This window comes from Sminthopsis crassicaudata, chromosome 2 (genome assembly GCF_048593235.1).
Source record: "Sminthopsis crassicaudata isolate SCR6 chromosome 2, ASM4859323v1, whole genome shotgun sequence".
NCBI classification, from domain to species: Eukaryota; Metazoa; Chordata; class Mammalia; order Dasyuromorphia; family Dasyuridae; genus Sminthopsis; species Sminthopsis crassicaudata.
In genome coordinates, this window is record NC_133618.1 from 272,266,144 (window position 1) to 272,284,154 (window position 18,011).

Here is an 18,011-nt window from a genome sequence, read left to right on the forward strand (position 1 = left end):
TGCACATAACGTCATATTCACTTATCAGTAGACTTCTGGTATCTGACCCACTCTCCTTAAAAAAATGTAATTTTTTGTAATTCTATGGACAGAGTAATATATCTGTAGTCAGAAGTCTAGGGTTCAAATCATGACTCTACTATTGTGACTTTGGATAAGATATCACTTCACCTCTTTTGACTTAGGTTCCTTCATTTGAAAAAATGAATTGCAGTGGATGACTCTGAGGTCCATCCCAACTCTAAATCTATGATCTGAAATTCTGTGAATAGACATTGATGAAAATAATGAGGGAGATGATAGAAGATGGCAATCAAGTGCCAACAAAGATATCTTTAACTTGAAAAGATGGTATCCTAAGGCATACTCAATTAGCAATTTTTTTTTCCAGAGGGTGGCTATCCAAGGGCTAAGTCATGGTGGTGAGCTTTCTTTCCTGGAAGTGGGTGGTGGGAAGTGATTCAGCATCTTCAGAGGCAAAGGCAACTCCTACATTTGACTCAAGGATGGTTTTCCCCAGGAAGAAGTCAAACAAGTTGCTAGGTGGCTGCTGGGTCTGACCCAGCCCTGAAAAACGATGATTTCATTTGAAACATGAGGAGTTGTCCTTGAGATCTTCCAGAATACAATGTAAACCCCTCTGACATTTTAAAGCCCACCCCAACTTAGATTGAACTTAGCTTTCTACATTATTACACATGACTCCCCTTCATACACATGATGGTTCTATCAAAGTGACCTCACTGTGTCTCATAGACAACACTATCTCCATACTTTTTGGCCAACACTTATTTCTGGAACACATGCCTTCCTTTCCTACACATCTTAGAATCCTTTGGATCTTTCATGGCTCAGCTCAGGCTCACCTCACTTCCTATACCAGTATTTTATTATATATTAGTATTATATTATATTAATATATATATGTGTATATGTATATATATACATATATACACACACACACACACACACACACACATATATATATATATATATATATATATATATACATATATACATATACACACACACACACACACACACACATATATATATGTACTTTTTCTCCTTCCTGGAAAAAAAGCAAGCAAGCAAGCATTTATTGAATACTTATTATATACCAGGTACTATGTTGTGCTTTAGAAATATTATCTCATTTGCTCTTCACAACCTTGGAATATTGGTGCTATTACGATTTCTATTTTAGAGTTGAAGATAATAAAGTAAATGGAGTAAGGTGGCTTGCCTAGGTTTACATAGCTAGTATGTATCTAAAGTCATATTAGAATTTATGACTTCCTGGCTACAAGCCCAGTGCTCTATCCAATGTGATAATGAGCTACCAAATGATCTTGTATCTATTTTGTATCTAACCATCTTGTATCCATTTTGCATAAATTGTTTCTTATCTTGTATAACCATCTTGATTTTGTATATATGTCTATGCTGGCTCTTCTGAATAGATTATGAGCTCCCTGAAAGCAGTATGTAACTTACAACATTTTCATCTGAATAAATTTAGATTAAAGGGAACATTCAGGGCATCTCAGGAAAAATAATGTAAACATGTCACAAATGTCACATGAAGATTATGTGTGTATGAAAGGAGAGGAAATATAGTACTAAGAAAGTACTTATATCACAGACCCCTACAAAAATTTGGTGAAGCTTTTGGACCCTTTCTTATTTTAAGTAATTGAAGGAAAAGCCAAAATTTGTTTTCAGGTTAGAAAAAGTAAAAATATGCTTTTTTCCCTATCCAAATTCATAAACTTGCCCTGGTATCTTTTCATGGGACATTTAACCTTAACCTAAAAACATTTAGTTAGAGTAGCAGTTCTCAATGTTGCCTGTGTACACCTAGAAGTCTCTAAGACCCTTTCAGGTGATCCTCAAGGTCAAAACTATTTTTATAATGACATGCTCTTCACTCATTTCAGAAATGTCCAACTCTTTGTGATCCATTTTGGGGTTTTCTTAGCAAAGATATTGGAGTGGTCATTTCTTTCTCCAACTCATTTTACAGATGAAGAAACTGAGGCAGAAAAAGTTAAGATTTGCTCAGGGTCACACCTGTAATAAGTGTTTGAGGCCAGATTTGAACTCAGAAAGATGAGTTTTCCAGATTCCAGGCCTGGCACTTTGTCCGCTGTACCAGCTAGTTCCCCTTCAGAAGAATACTAAAATGTTATTTGCCTATTAAAATTACTTCTCTCTTTTTCCAACCACATAATACCTGTATGAGATTGGGTTTTCTTTATATACTTCAATCAAAACAACAAATCACAACAGGCTGGAAGCTGAAGCAGATATGAAAATCTAGCTGTCTTCTATTCAGGCAAACAATGAAATTTATAAAAATATGTTAACCAATGCCATTCTTCTCACTAAATCCTTATTATAGAAAATATAATTATTTTTTTCACTAAAAAGTTATGTTTTATATTGGATTGCTTGCCTTCTAGGGGAGGGGGGGGAGAGGTGAGGGGAAAAATTTGGAACACAAGGTTTTGCAATGATGACTGTTGAAAATTATTAATGCACATGTTTTGAAAATGAAAGGCTTTAATAAAAAATGTTATGTTAACATGCAATGTTTTTTTTATTATCACTCTAATAGATGAATAAATATTTCAAAATGTATTAGTGCTAATAAGCTAAATTATTAATAGACACAAGCAATGTAAAGGAAAGTTTTGGGGATCCTCAATAATTTTTTAAAATGTAAGCAATACTCTTAAATTTTATTTTTTTCCCTGAGGCTGGGGTTAAGTGACTTGCCCAGGGTCACACAGCTAGGAAGTGTTAAGTTCTGAGACCAAATTTGAACTCAGGTCCTCCTGAATTCAGGGTTGGTGCCCCCTCTTAAACTTTAATAGTTACTGGTTTACAACAGAGATGGCAAACTCGTATCCCCTCCACTCCTCCAAAACTCCTGAGTACAATTTTAATCAGATTAAAATGTAATTGAGAAATGTTTAACAAAATAAAAAAAATTGCAATGCGACATGAATAATGTTTACTTGTGGTTTTCCAAATCAATATGTTTCATTAGGGATCTGTTTCTATTTGAGTTTGATAACCACTAGTTTGGATGCATATTAATACCTCAAGAGAGATATGGATTCAAATTCTACCTATGACATTAACTAGCTATGTCACTCCTGGCAAATCAGAGCTCATTACCTGAGTTCTGAGCCTCATATAACTCTTAAAGGCTATTCTATGTACTTCCACGAAGAGAGTTTTCGTATCTAGAGTTCTCACAACAAATGATATCCCAGATTTGATGATGATAAAAATATTTCAGGCCTTTCTGAGCAACATTGTCTCCACCCCCTGAATCCCAGGGAGGGAGATGCCAAATGTGATCTGAAAGGTAGACTATTCAATGAAATGGGCTCTGCCACAAGTACATCTGAATGAAAAAAGATAATCCTGATCACAGACTACCGTGAGATATGTAAGACTCAAGATACATATTGATGCAACAGAAAGAACCATGGAATGTGAGAGGAATCCAAAGGAATCTGAATTCAAACCCTGCCTCTGCCATTTAATAATTATGGGACTTTGGGACAAATCCATCTACCAATCTGGGTATCATTTTTCTTATCTATAAAACTAGAGAGTTAGACTAGATGATCTTTAAGGTTGTTCAACTATAAATCCATGATTCTGTCACCTAAAGAGTGGGTGATGCTATGAAATTTGAGTGACAAAATGATGAAGTCTTTGACCAGTGCCTGGCACATAGAAGCACTTAATAGATGTTTATTGACTGATTAAATGAACTAGCAATGACCTTCTTCCTGCTTTCCAACAGAGAGAGATGGATAACTTTAGCATTATTCATACGAACTGCTGCCTCTCCATGTGCTGTTTAGGGGATGGGGCAGACTTATAAATCACTGTCCAATTAATACTGCTAACCACAAGCACTATTCCTTTCATACCGCTCTCCCCTGAAAGATGAGTTAAACCCATAATTTGTCCATAACAGCTTTCATTGACACTAGTTTGGGCAACCCCACCCTCAGGATGAGCTCTAAGACACAATGTGGTTTGTGTTTTTATTTAAACCACCTTCCTCCCATCTCTATTCTTCCTTCTTCATCATCTCATGACTGGATTACTGTATAAGTCTTTGATCTATTTTCTCTATCTCTAATTTCTCCTTCCAATTCATTCTGAATAGTTAGATTAAATTGCTTAATAATTAAATAATTAAATTGCTTAATAAATTAAATAGGTAGTTAAATTGCTTCCAAACACTCCTTTAATCAGCTTACTTTTCCTATCTATGTACATGGAGTTCACCTGTTGCCTACATGATCAAATTCAAACTCCACTTGATCTTTGAGGCTTTCCAATTATCTGATCCCTACTTTACCCCTTCAACAGTATTCCTCCTTATCTCATGACTCCCCAGCATAAGCTCTCATTTTTTATTGTCCTTTATATATGATAAGCTTATTCCTGACTATCTGGTTTGCTTATTGTGTGTTCTCTCCCAGAATGCTCTTGCCTGCTTCTTTTCACTAATCCAAATTCTACTCACATTTCAAGCCCTGGCTTGAATCCCCTTTCTTCCCTAATAAACTTCATTACCATAATATCTCCATTAGTGTGCTAATTAATATTTAATATCTGGCCCTCTGGGTGGAAAATATACCCACGACAGTTTTAAATTTAATCTGCAATATTAATATTTTTCTCCATCACTTTCTTAGGTCTAGACAATCAGCAAAACAATAAATCATGTCACAGTTGATAGTCTGCCAATTTTTGAGTAAGGGATCACAATGGAAATTAAACAATGGATTTCTCCCTTGCTGAAATTCCTAGATCATTTATAATTTGATTATGAAGTCAAATGTGAATTATCTCTTATCTCCCATTTTTCTATAATTGTTCTACTCTTCTCTAATTGTTTCTTATCCTTAAATCAATCAGAGAAATAAACTACTATTAAAAAAATTCTCATGTCAACAAGCCTTTCTTTTTCCAATAACAAATGTATTTATTTAGGACAAAATGTGAATATTGAGAGAATATTTTTAAAATCGAATAATTCTTGATCCCTTACAAATGAATACAACTTTTTTGAAGAGTCAAGGGGGATAATAATCAAATCCCAACTAGTCACACTATAACTCATAGTCCTGTAGTAGAAAAATCTAAGGTTTAATACCATCTGACTCATGAAATTCCATGGAAATCACTCAGGGAAAGCTAGAGATTCTTGTATGAGATGGTTAGAATCATGTCAGGACTTGGATTTCAGGATTCCCTATCAACTAGCATTTCTTAAGCACCTACTACATGCCAAGCACTGTTTTAAGTCCTGGGAATACAAAGAAAAACGTAAAATAGATCCTGTTCTCAAGAAGCTCACAATTAAATGGAGAAAACATGCAAAGACCACATACAAACAAGATATATACAAGATAAAGTGGAGATAGGTAACAAAGGGAAGGCACCAGACTTAAGGGAGATTTGGAAAGATTCTTGAAAAAAGTGGGATTTTAGCTGGGACCTAAAGGAAGAAAGGGAATTTAGGAGGCATAAAGGAGGAGGAATAGAATTGGGGCAGGGAGAGTGACCAGGCTAAAGCAATATTCTAGGCATGAGTTGCTGAGCGTTTGGACCAGAGTGGTGACTGTGTCAGAGGAGAACAGGGAGCTATTTGAGAGTGATGTTTTAAATGTGGAAATGATAGGACTTAACTACTGATTGGATATAGGGGGTAAAGGGATTAAGGATGAGGATACACACTCTTTTCTTATCCTGAATAAGAATTCTTCTATGAATCAAACTTATCAGGCAAAGAACACTGAGATTTTGGTCTCTGTCCAAATGGAATCAATGTGTAGCCATTACATTCTTTGGACTTCATATTCATTCTCTTTGGAAACAAGGGACCCCTGCCACTGGAAAACCTGGACATGGGAATTCAGGTTCAAGGAACTGCAAAGATCACAGATCCTAAGATCCTAAGATCACAGGTCACCTAATCCAATTCCTTCATTTTATAGATGAGGAAACTGAGATTTTGAGAAGATAAATGACTTGCCCATCTGGGAAGTGTCAGAGATTGGATTTGAATCCAGGTTTTCTTTATTCCAAAACTAGCATTGTAGAATAATGATGCTATAGTCATTCTTAAAGAATATTTTGGAATACTTAACATATTGGATCACTTGCCATGTAGGGGAGGGGTGGGGGAAGGAGGGAACATTGGAACACAAGGTTTTGCAAAGATCAGTGGTGAAAAATTATCATTGCATATGTTTTGGAAATAAAAATCTTCAATTTAAAAAAAGAATATTTATTAAGAGGAGAGGATCTTATTTTTTTTTCTTAGAGAGGACACCAAGATTGGAGTTATTAGGTGCCTCTGGAGAACAACTGCTTTCCTATAGTCAGATTTAGATGATCATTTGTGAATAGTAACATCCACATTATCCATAGGGTATTAATACAAGATATTTCCTCTTCAGAATAGGAAGTGGCAAGGATAATGTATGGGATGTAGAGTTGGAACTTTTTATCCTCTTGAGCTGTCTTAATGAAACAGAAGGAGAAGTTGAGGGAGTTGGTAAAGGGGGAATACAACTCTGCTTTTCTACCACAGATATCTCCACATCATCCTCAAAGTCAACTCTCCCCTTCCTTCCCCACAAAAGAAAGATGGCCCTGGGAACTGTGATCTATAATCATGGCAACCAGTGACAGAGGGCCCTTTTTTCCCAATAAGAATGTAATGGCTGTACATTATTCCATTAGGACTGAGATCAAAATCTCACTGTCATTGACCTGATAAGTTTGATTTCCAGTGGCAGAAGAATACTTATTCAGGGCTGAGGACAGAGTGTGTATCCCTATCCTGAATCCCCTTAGTCTCCATATCCAAATAGTGGTCAAGTCCATATTTACAATATCACTCTTAAATATCCCCCAATTCTCCTCTGACATGGTTACCACTCTGGTGCAAACTCTTATCACCTCATGCCTAGATTATTGCCCTAGTCTGGTCGATCTCCCTTCCCCAAATCTTTCCTCACTCCCTCCTCACTCCTATCCATCCATCATTCTGCTGTCAAATTAGACGCCTTAAATCTCAAGGCTGAATATATCACCTCCTTGTTTAATAAATTCCAGGGATTCCTTATCACCCTCATGATCAAATATAAAATCCTCTGTTTGGCATTCAAAACTCTTCGTAATCTGATCTATCCCTCCTCATCCCAACATATACCTTTTGACTTTTTTTTTTTTCATGAGGCAATCAGGATTAAGTGACTTGCCAAGGTCACACAACTAGTAAGTGTCAAGTGTCCTTCAGAGCTGGTATTCTATCCACAATGCTATCTAGCTGCTCCTTAAGTCTTCCTACACCTTTCTCCTCTTCCCATACTCTTAGATCCAGTACATTGTCCATCTTACTACTCCTTAGATTTCCCAAGCATTTTCACTGGCCCCTATGCCTGGAAATTTGTAAGATGGAAGGGCTTTCTTTCTTTCTTTCTGTCATTTTTGATGGGGTGGGTAATAAACCATAAACCTTCAATGTCACGGAAATCTATACCAGACACAACACTTGGATAGGTATTCCTAACCCTTTTTCTAGCCAGGACCTGTCCGGGCCAGGTCTGCCCATCTGGGCTTCTCAAAGAGCTAAGAATCTATTGAGATGATACTCACACACATCAGCCTGACGGACATTTTTCATCCGAATGATTCTCACTGAGAGCAGGTAACAGGGAGACAACTGGTCCTGTAGAAGGGGCAGAGATCAAATATGATGTTAAGAAAGCTATAACTAGTTCAGTGCATAGACATGGGACAGTGTGTTTTTCCTAATAATGTACCATCTTTGGGGATGATAATAGCACCTCCTTATAATAGTACTATTCATAGTAGTTATAGTATAGTATAGGGCTATAGTGTCCATCAGGCTGATCTTTTCTGGATTAGTGGTTCTCAGAGTGTTATCTAGAGAATACTGGGGGTCTCTGAAATCCTTTCAGAGGATCTACAAATTCAAAATTAGTTTTTATTTTTGACATGGTAAATATCTATAAATATAGCCCGTGTAAATAAAAACTTTTTGAACAGATCCCCAATCATTTTTAATAGCATAAAGCTCCTGAAAATAAAAGTCTGAGAACCACTTGTGACTTTTGTCATCTAAGAAAATTTTATATGTTCTCAGGTATATAGATATATAAAATAGGTATTAAAAACCAAACATTTACCAATAATAAATCATAATTTTGTGACCCCCCCATATTCAGTTATGAGACTCCACATTGGGGTTGCAAACCACAGCTTAAGAATCTGAGACATAAACCATAGGGGAAAGGGGATGGGAACCTCTTGAATATTTATGGCACCGTGAACCTAGATGATAGTGAACAAAGCTCAACATGATCAAAATGAAATCTTTGTGTCTGAAATATATTTACTAAAAATTCTACCCTTTCCCAATAATTCCACTGTCCAGAACTCAGAGCCTCCTTTACTTTGCTACTCTCATATTTCAGCATTAGTTCTCTATAGAATCTATCCATCCTTTTCCCTTTGGTTTCTGGCTCAGACCCCTGTCATCTGCTTCCCAGACCCTCTGAAATCTGCCCCATCCAAGTTTCCAGTTTCCTTCCTTTTTTTAGTTTCAAAGTGACTTGAAATCATCTTTCTTTTGGGAGGTCTTTGACCATGTGATCTCCTTTCTTAACTTCTCAAACTTCTCAGACTTCTTCTCAGACTATCTTCATATTCTCGTCCTCTACTGTCTGGCCTTCTATCTTTGCTTGGATATCATCTCCTACTTTTCTGCCCATTCTCTTTAACTATGCAGGTCTGAGGGCCAGTGGACTTAATCTAGAAGAGCAATTCTCAAAGTATGGTCCAGAGAACACCCTTTCTGGGGATTCATGAAGTCAAAACTATTTTTATAATAATATTAAGATGTTTTCATTTCTACAATGTAGTAACTATAAAATCCATGTAAACAAGAAGCTTGGAGTAGGGCTTTTCCTCACTAACTTTTAAGAGTGTTAAGAGATCCTGAAACCAGAAAGTTTGAGAATCACTGAAGAATCTGGAAGGCCAGGTAGAGGAGGGTTTTGGATAATGGACAAGGTAGTAGAATTTTTCAAATAAACAGGAAACAAGACCCTACTGCAGTCATTGGGTGAGAGCAACATTGGCAACAGTCTCATTACCTTGCACTCAATTATACCTTTAATAAAAAGTTTGTTCAATTATATTTAACATATATTGGGAGGAAGAGGGGAAGAAAAATCTGGAACACAAGATTTTGCAAGGGTGAATATTTTCTTTGCATATAATTAAAAAATAAAGTTACTTTTTAAAAAGCTAAAAAACAATTTGTTCAATTGTTGACTTTAAAGTTAGATTAGGAATTGAGTGACAGTTAATAGAATTAACTTCAGAGTGCAATACCAAATCTTAAACTATACTATAAGGCAGTAATTATCAGAAAGGACCTGGTACTGACTGAGAAATAGGAAAGTAGATTAATGGAACAGAGTAGATGTACAATTTACAGCAGCAAATAAATATTTGTATTTGACAAATATTATTTAGTAGAAATTGTTGGGAAAACTAGAAAGCAGTATGGCAGAAATTGGACATAGACCAATATTTTATACCATTTATATCATTTAGCAAAATCAATGATAAAGTCAAAATGGATACATGACCTAGATGTAAAGAGAAATATTACAAGAAAATTAGAAGAATGTGGAACATCTTACATATCAGACTTAAGATAAGTGAACAATTTATAAATATACAAGTGATGAAGAGCAAAGTTAAGTGTAAAATGAATAGTTCTGATTATGTTAAATTAAAAAAGGTTTTCTACACATAAAACAAATGTAGCTAAGATCAGAAAGAAAGTAGAGAATTGTGGGAAATTTTTATAGACAGTTTCTCAGATAGAGCTTCTCAAGGCCATTGTCTACATGACCTTGGATAAAAATGGTCACTTAACTTCCCAGTACCTTGGCCAACACTGACTATAAGTTAAAGAGGATGTGTCAACTTGCTTTGGTGAGGGGAGAACCCTCACCTGAGAGTTATCCATATTAATGAAATAATAGGTTCAGTCCCTGTCCTGTAAGATTTGGCCCTAAAAACAAAAACAAAAACAAAAACAAAACAAAACAAAAAAACTGGTGGAGTCTAATTACAGATTGAAACATACTTTTTAAAAAAAACGATTTCTATTTGTTTTTGTTTTTGTTTTGTTTTTAGTTTTGGCCTGTGTTTGCAATATGATTAATATGGAAATATGGTTGATTGCTCTAGAGAAATTATTCAACCTCCATGGAGGATCTAGAGTAGGGCATTCATATCAGATCGTTTCCGCATAATCTTTGATACCTCTAAACAATGGATTTTGTCAGTAGACCACTGATATTGGATCTTTCCTCCTAGAACTTTGACTTAGTATCAATTTGAGAGAGTTAATTCAGTGAATATGGTAAAATTGCTTCCTCTCTTACACTTTTCAGCCAGCACATGTTGAAGAGCAGACTGGTTCAGCTCCAGGATGCTCATCTGCTTAATTCTGCATTTCCAGGGCTTTTCCCTTTTAGCCTCAACTACTTCCTTTAAAAAAATCATCCCTTATAACAGATTTTTTTTCAGAAGAATTTAAAAAAGTAATTTAGTAAGACCAATGAACATATTAACCATGTCTGACAATATATGCAATCCATATATCCATAATCCCAATATGTGTGATACTCCATGTCCATAATCTCTGTAAGAAAGGGAGGGAGGTAGTATATTTTCTCAACAATTACCCAAAGCAACACAATGATTAATTATTATTATTACCCAATATTAAGTTTCTTAGCAAGGATGGGGTAATTTTCATTCTGGAAAAGATAGATTACTTAATTCTGAAACAATAAATTATTCTCTCTCCCTCTTTTCTTTCTCTCTGTCTCTGTCTGTCTTTTTCTCTCTAGTTGCTTCAACAATCACTACAAAAGTTATCTGAGATGATCTATTTGAAGCTACAAGGTCAATAATGCATCTGCTGTTCATTTTTATAAAACGAACTCAGAAATATTTATTTTCATGCTCAGAAATTCATCTTGTTCTACCCTTTACTTTATAATGTACATTGGAGGATGTGGTTTCTACTCTTTTGAAAGTTTTCCAGTGATCTTCAGCAAAAAAGCAATAAAATTCTGATCCGATTCTCCTCTTGAGGAAGCCTGGACAGATCAAGGGAAATGGGATCAGATAAGAGGTACCATCTCTTTAATATTTCATTGCTTAGAGACAGGGCTGCTGAAGCTAAAAGTGACTTGCCCTAGTTAATTCAAACATGTTAGAGAGGAGGAAGGCAAGGGCCAGGTTTTAGAAACAAGAAAACAATTGCACTAGCTAAGAGAGTTCAGGGGCAGCTATGTGGTGCAGTGTATAGAATCCTGGGCTTGGAATTAAGAAAACTCATCTTCCCAAATTCAAATCTAACCTCAGACACTTACTGTGTGAACCTGAACAAGTCACTTAATCCTGTTTGCCTCAGTTTCTTCATCTGAAAAATGAACTGAAAAAGGAAATGGCAAACTAATCCAGTATCTTTGCAAAGAAAACTGCAAATGAAGACTTAAATGAACTGATGTAAAGTGAAATGAACAGAATCAGGGGAACATTGTACATAGTAATAGCAATACTGTAAAATGATCAACTGTGAATGACTTAGGTATTCTCAGTAATACAATGATCCAAGATAACTCTGAAGGATTTATGATGAAAAATTCTCTGTTCCCAGAAAGAAAAAAACAAAACAAAACAAAACAAACAAACAAACAAAAAAACTGGTGGAATCTGAATACAGATTGAAGCATAATTTTAAAAAACTTTCTTTATTTCTGTTTTTTTTTAAAGTTTTGTACTGTGTTTGCATCATGATTAATATGGAAATATGTTTTGCATGACTATACATGTATAACCTATATAAAATTGCTTTCTCAGTGAGCGGGATGAACTGGGAGAGAGAGAATTTGGAATTCAATTTTTAAAATGTATCTTGAAAATTGTTTTTACATACAATTGGGGAGAAATTAAAAATTGAACTAACTTTTAAAAAAAAGAAAACTCCAAATGGGGTAAAAAAAAAAAAAAAAAAAAAAAAAAAAGAGTTCGACATGTCTGAAAAATGAGTGAACAACAAGGGCAGCTCAGGGAAATTTAGGCAGAACCTTATACCCAGAGGACCTTTTTACTTTCCCTCTTGCTTTTTTAAAAACTGTAATTAAGTGATATAATTGGGAAGATTCCAAACCAAAGCAGTGGCTGATTTCAGCCTCGGAAATGGGTCAAGCAATCAGAGAATTTCCTAATAGCTCTGTTTTCTAGAAACATGGCTTGCTAACATTCAAGCCTCCACTTGTCATTATATCTTATGATTACAGAAAAATCCTACCCACTCACTTTTGAGATAAGGAAACTAAGGCACAGAAAAAGGTGACTTTCTCAGGGTTAGCACAGCAAATAAATGCCTGAAGCAGGTTTTGAACTCTGGTCTCCCTGACCACTGCCCTAGCCATTACAACATGTTACTCTTATCCTCCAGTGAGGACTTTGGTACATCCAGACCAGATAGCTGTGATTCTGTTCTGTAGGTTCTTCAGCCAAGGAGCCTTCTCTTCAGCCTCCTCTCAAGGAAGTCTCTCCTTCTTCTGAATCAGATATGTTTTCTTATACTGCCCTTAGCAAAGACAGTACACAACTAGCCTCAGTCTTCTAGAAGAACCCATCCTCTTTCCTTCTACCTGAACAAAAGAACCTATCTCATGGATACATTGGGGGAAGCTCTGAATTTGCAGTTAAATGTCCTGAGATCAAATCCCTGCTTTGATACTTAGATATTAGATAAATTATCTCCCTGTTTCAGCTCTGAATCTAGGTTCTTGGACTCCAACTTCAATGTTCTTTTCACTATCCTGCCTCCCTCTTTAGTTTGAGATCTACTGTAAGACTCAGATCACAACTTTTGATCCATAGATGGAGACTTCATAAACAGTGATCAATACATCTGGAAGATTTGAGTCACATTTCCATAGGAAACTGAAGCACCTTGCTTCATTCAAAATGCAGGTGGTGGATAGAGCACTGGATCTGAAGTCAGAAAGATCTGAATTCAAATTGGACCTCAAACATTCACTAACTATATGATTGTGGGCAAATCACTTAACCTGTCCTCAAAGGATTTTCTAAGTTTACATCCTCCCAGTCTTTTTATTTTGTTCCTTTTTAGTTTGCAGTCATTACCTTCTAGGTAAAACTCTAGGATTTCATTCCAAGAAAGTGTTTTCTCTCTGCCTTTGACCTGGCGGCTGGTACCCAGAGAACTTGTCTATTTACTACAACTGCCTTTGGGAAAGGAAGGAAAGAGAATAAGCAAGTCACTTAAATTCTTTCTGCCTCAGTTTTCTCAAATGTAAAATGGGGATAATAATAATACCTACCTCATAAGTTTGTAAAGATCAAAAGGCAAAATGTTTGTAAAGCACCTAACACAATGTCTGGAACCTAATAGGCTTGTAATAAATAAATTCTTGTTTCCTTATTTATGTACATGTCTCCTGATAGAATGTAAGTTCTGAGAGCAGAGATGGTTCCCTTCTTTATTCCCAGCATCTATTAAATTACCTAGTACAGAGTAGGAAATTAATAAATATTTATTGATTAATTGCTTGATACCATATTTTGGTTTTCCTCTCAGAAGCTTGATAGAAAAATATGCCTTATTTGTCTAAACAAATATGATTTCTTAGCTTTAGCTTTCACTGTCAATAAATAAATGGGAGTTTTGGTTGTGAATTTGCATGAATTAATTGCTAACTTGGGTCACTTCTGGTATGATGGGTAACAACATTTGGGAAAGTACAGTTGAGAGACTAGACCTATGAAACTAAAAGAATCCTCTTTGAGGTCCAGAATTTCCTTTGTCTCTGGTTGATGACTACTGAAGTTATGCCCCACTGGCTGCCTCCACACTGCCAGTATTCCCCCTTGAAAAAGAAGACATCTGTCTCTCCCCAAACCCTGGAGGAAACTCCTACTCTGAGGCTTTTTAAAATAATCAGATTCAACCCAGATCAAAGGTACCATGTTCTCCTCACACCCAAAAGCATGCTGGGTGTAACCACCAAATCCTTACAACATTCATGTCAGCTGTTGGGACAGCCTGTGATAACTGGTTAAGACATATTGGCTTCATAGTGCAAGGATGTCATCAGGTGGATAAGGGCGTCAGGGGCCCAGCATCCCTCAGAGGCCACATAGGTAAATTGAGTAACAGAGATGGTAAAATATGAAAGTGGCGAAATGGAGGAAAGGCTCTGCTGTCAGAGGATCTGGCATACCCCATACCCAGATGCTTTATGACTGGACAAAGCATTTGACTGCTCTAGGTCTGTAAGATGTGGGTAGTTAGTTGAAGAATTAATTTTTGAAGCATCTGCTAATTCCGTATCTTGATCTTATCCAGTAATTCTTTCTTATTTGCAGAGACCTCATTATCAGAATCTGAGAGAAAGACCCTTTCATCTGAGCCAGTTTTAGTTTTATCAGTAATCAAATCCTGGATACTGACAGCAGGGTAAATGAGGTAGCTAGGCTCTTGGAATAAATCCCAATTTTCTTATCCTCTAAATAGTCCTTACATTCTCTCCTCTTTTCAGAATTGGGCCTTCTTCTAGAATCCTGTGATTTATTTTGGCAGTGGCTATCTCACCAATACTCCCCACTGTAAGGGAATATTTGGTATTGGGGGTGGGGGTTTCCTGTGAAGGAGGGAACCCCAGAGAAGGGAATTTCCATAGTTCCAAAAGAATATCATCTTTGCCCAGAATCTTGACCAGAAGTGTTAATCATTTCAAACCCATGGACGTGACATCAAAGGGCATGGAAGGAATGGTAGCATGTGTCACAGAACTGTAACTTTAACTATGCCTGAGGAAAATTCATTTGGGATAGAAAACACAGAGGCAATTACTCAAAGAGGGCTGTCCATACAATTGAACTCTAGAGACAAGTGTAGGAAAAAGAGGGCCTTGAGAGCTACAATGGTAACAGCCAAAGGTTGTTGTACCCTTGGACCCACTATAGGAATGGAATATAGTTTCTGGGGGAAGAGTTGGGAATTCTCCTCCCCCATGTGAATCTCCTGGGAGCAAAGCACTGATCTCCTCACTCTAGTTACAGATCTAAGCAGTTATTCAACAGAGGGCTTCCCATAATCTCACCCCTTCAAGCCAAAACTGTGGTATGTATTATCTAAATCTCTTCACTTATCTCTTTAGGAACTCTCAGTATATCACTATTTTCTTCAAGGATCATATTTAAAAAAAAAAAAACATATTTACTAAGCACCTACAATCCTCAATACTACTTTAGGTGTAAAGAGTTAAGAAAATATAATTGGAGAAGGTCAGAATCCTCTTCACAAAGTTCCAGACATAGAGATGACCCATTTTACATATGGCAAAACAAGTTCAGAGATATTCATGGACTGAACTTAAGACACATAACTTCTGTGAGACTGGGACTGGAATAGAAAAGTGTTCATTCTCAAGACCAAGGCTTTTTTTTTTTTTTTTTGTTAGGCTATGAGGTCTTTTATAATCTGCCAGAGCTGTCCACAAAGCAATGAAACTATATGTCCAGGACAGGCAGAGTTTGCAGTGAGAGAAGGAAAAGAAATAAATAATCGATTCTCAACAGAAACACACATGCACACCCAAAATTCAGGTGACTCCTTAGGGGAAATACCTGATTGCTCTCTGGGCCAATGATCCATGCTTAGCAATAGTGCTGACTCTTTAAGAAATATTCTCCACCCAGAATGTCAGCTTGGTTTCAGCATGGGTTTCAAGGTATTTGATCCTGGAGTTGGGTACAAAGCTAATCTGCTCCTGGATTCACATCTGATCCTTTTGATTCTTAGTCACATAATCTTATATCACTTTTTAAATCTTAGTCACAAACCCACTAGCATCTCTCATAGCTACGCCCCTTTCCCCCTAGGTGTTTCAGTCTGAAGATTGGTACCAGATATCAATCTCAAGTCCTTTAAGGAAAATCCTATTAACTAAGAGCAAAGCCAAATCTAAGGTGTCCTCTCAGGTCCCCTTGGCTGTCAACAGCTACTGTTCCTCTACTCCAACACCTGCCCTCTTAGCTCCTACATCTTCTCAACCCAAGCCCTGGCTGCTTACCGAAATTGTCACACACAGGACCTCTCCCTCCCCAGTTTTGTCTCCCAGCCCCATGCTGCCCATAGTTTTCTCACCTCGGAGGGACAGGTGTCTGGAGGGACTGCATCTGCTCCCCCACCTGAGTCTGGTGGGTAATGGGGGACCCAGACTGGTAGCTGGTTCTGAAACATCTCTGCTGCTCTAAAGCTGTCCTGGAAGAATGAGCTGTTTTATACACTGACTCATAGCCCCACCCTCCCTACTCCCTCCCAGGAGTCAACGTTGGATGCTTAGGTGAGCAGCTCAGGGTATGCAGAGTTAGTCAAGGACCTAGAAATCTCCAGAGTATCACCATGGCCAGAAAAGGATCCCTAGGAACAGAAGCCTTAACCTTGAAGATTTGGGATGTGTGCCAGGGACTCCAATGCCCAGCAACATCTGGGGTTGCAACGGGCAGGATTGGTGGCTCAGGGATTCCGGAGGATACAGTAAAGTGGTGCATTGCAGGAGTATAATGATGATATCGCACAAGAGAAAAATTAAGGACTTAAGGTCGAGACTGGCTCTGATCTAAGAAACCTACACACACACATACACACAAATACATACAAAGTATATACATATACAAATGCAGACATATACAAACACATAAATATACATATACATACACATAAAAAGTATACATAATACACACAAAGTATACATCCATACACACGAAGTATAAATCCATACACACACAAAGTATACACACATATACACAAAGTATACATACATACATATACAAAGTATACACACAAAGTATACATCCATACACACAACACATATACAATGTATACACATACAAAGTATACACATAAGTACAAAGTATACATGCATATACACATACATACATATAAAGTATATATATATATACACACAAAGTATACATGCACATACACATATACATACACACAAAGTTTAAACATACATACAAAGTATACACACATACACACAAAGTATACATCCATACACATACAAAATATACACATGGACACAAACACATACAAAGTATACAGATATACCACAAACACATAAATACACATGTGCATATACATAAAAAGCATCCACACATACACACATACTTACACATACAAAGTACACAATGCACACAAACACAAAAATTATACACACATACAGACACACACATATATATATATACATACACAAAGTATACACACAAGCACACACAAAGTATAAATACATACACACCTACATACAAAGTATACACACATAAACACAAACATGCATATTTACAAAGTGTACTCATATACAGAAACACACACATACAGAGTGTATAAAGACACACACATACAAACACACACACACACACATACACAGCATCCCCAAGGAGGACTGACTCTCCTAAAGCAACTCTCCTCGCTATCCAGATAGAGTTGTCCATGGCAGATGCAAGGAGTGGAGACCACTAGATTCAATCATGAGAAGAGGGAGACAACTACAAGGACTGTCAACAAGGGGAGGGTGAGGGCTGCTTCAACATATATCATTTGGGTGTCAGGAGAGAAGAGGATAAAATACTCCCCACCTCTCCCCATGCTAAGACAGGGGAAAACTTAGGGCTCTTCTCTCCCACTGAAGTTATGATGCCATTTAGGGTCTCTACTAGTATCCAAGATCCTGAACTTAGAAGATGATCCCTATCTCTGTATCTGTCTCTCTGAGGGGAATCAGGACAAGGGCCCCACACCCAGCTGG

The 18,011-nt window shown here is 36.9% G+C and overlaps 1 protein-coding gene across 1 annotated transcript in view; it reads right to left on the reverse strand.

Annotated features, from left to right (window-relative positions):
* Window positions 1–16,460, reverse strand: part of PLA2G4E (phospholipase A2 group IVE) — a 69,836-nt gene extending 53,376 nt beyond the window's left edge. The window contains exons 1-2 of the mRNA XM_074289366.1: window positions 16,352–16,460; window positions 7,708–7,780 (exon numbers count right to left, since the gene is read on the reverse strand). Coding sequence (XP_074145467.1) covers window positions 7,708–7,780; window positions 16,352–16,447 — 169 coding nt within the window. The 5' untranslated portion in view covers window positions 16,448–16,460. The remainder of the gene's footprint in view (window positions 1–7,707; window positions 7,781–16,351) is intronic.
* Between the last annotated feature and the right edge of the window lie 1,551 nt (window positions 16,461–18,011).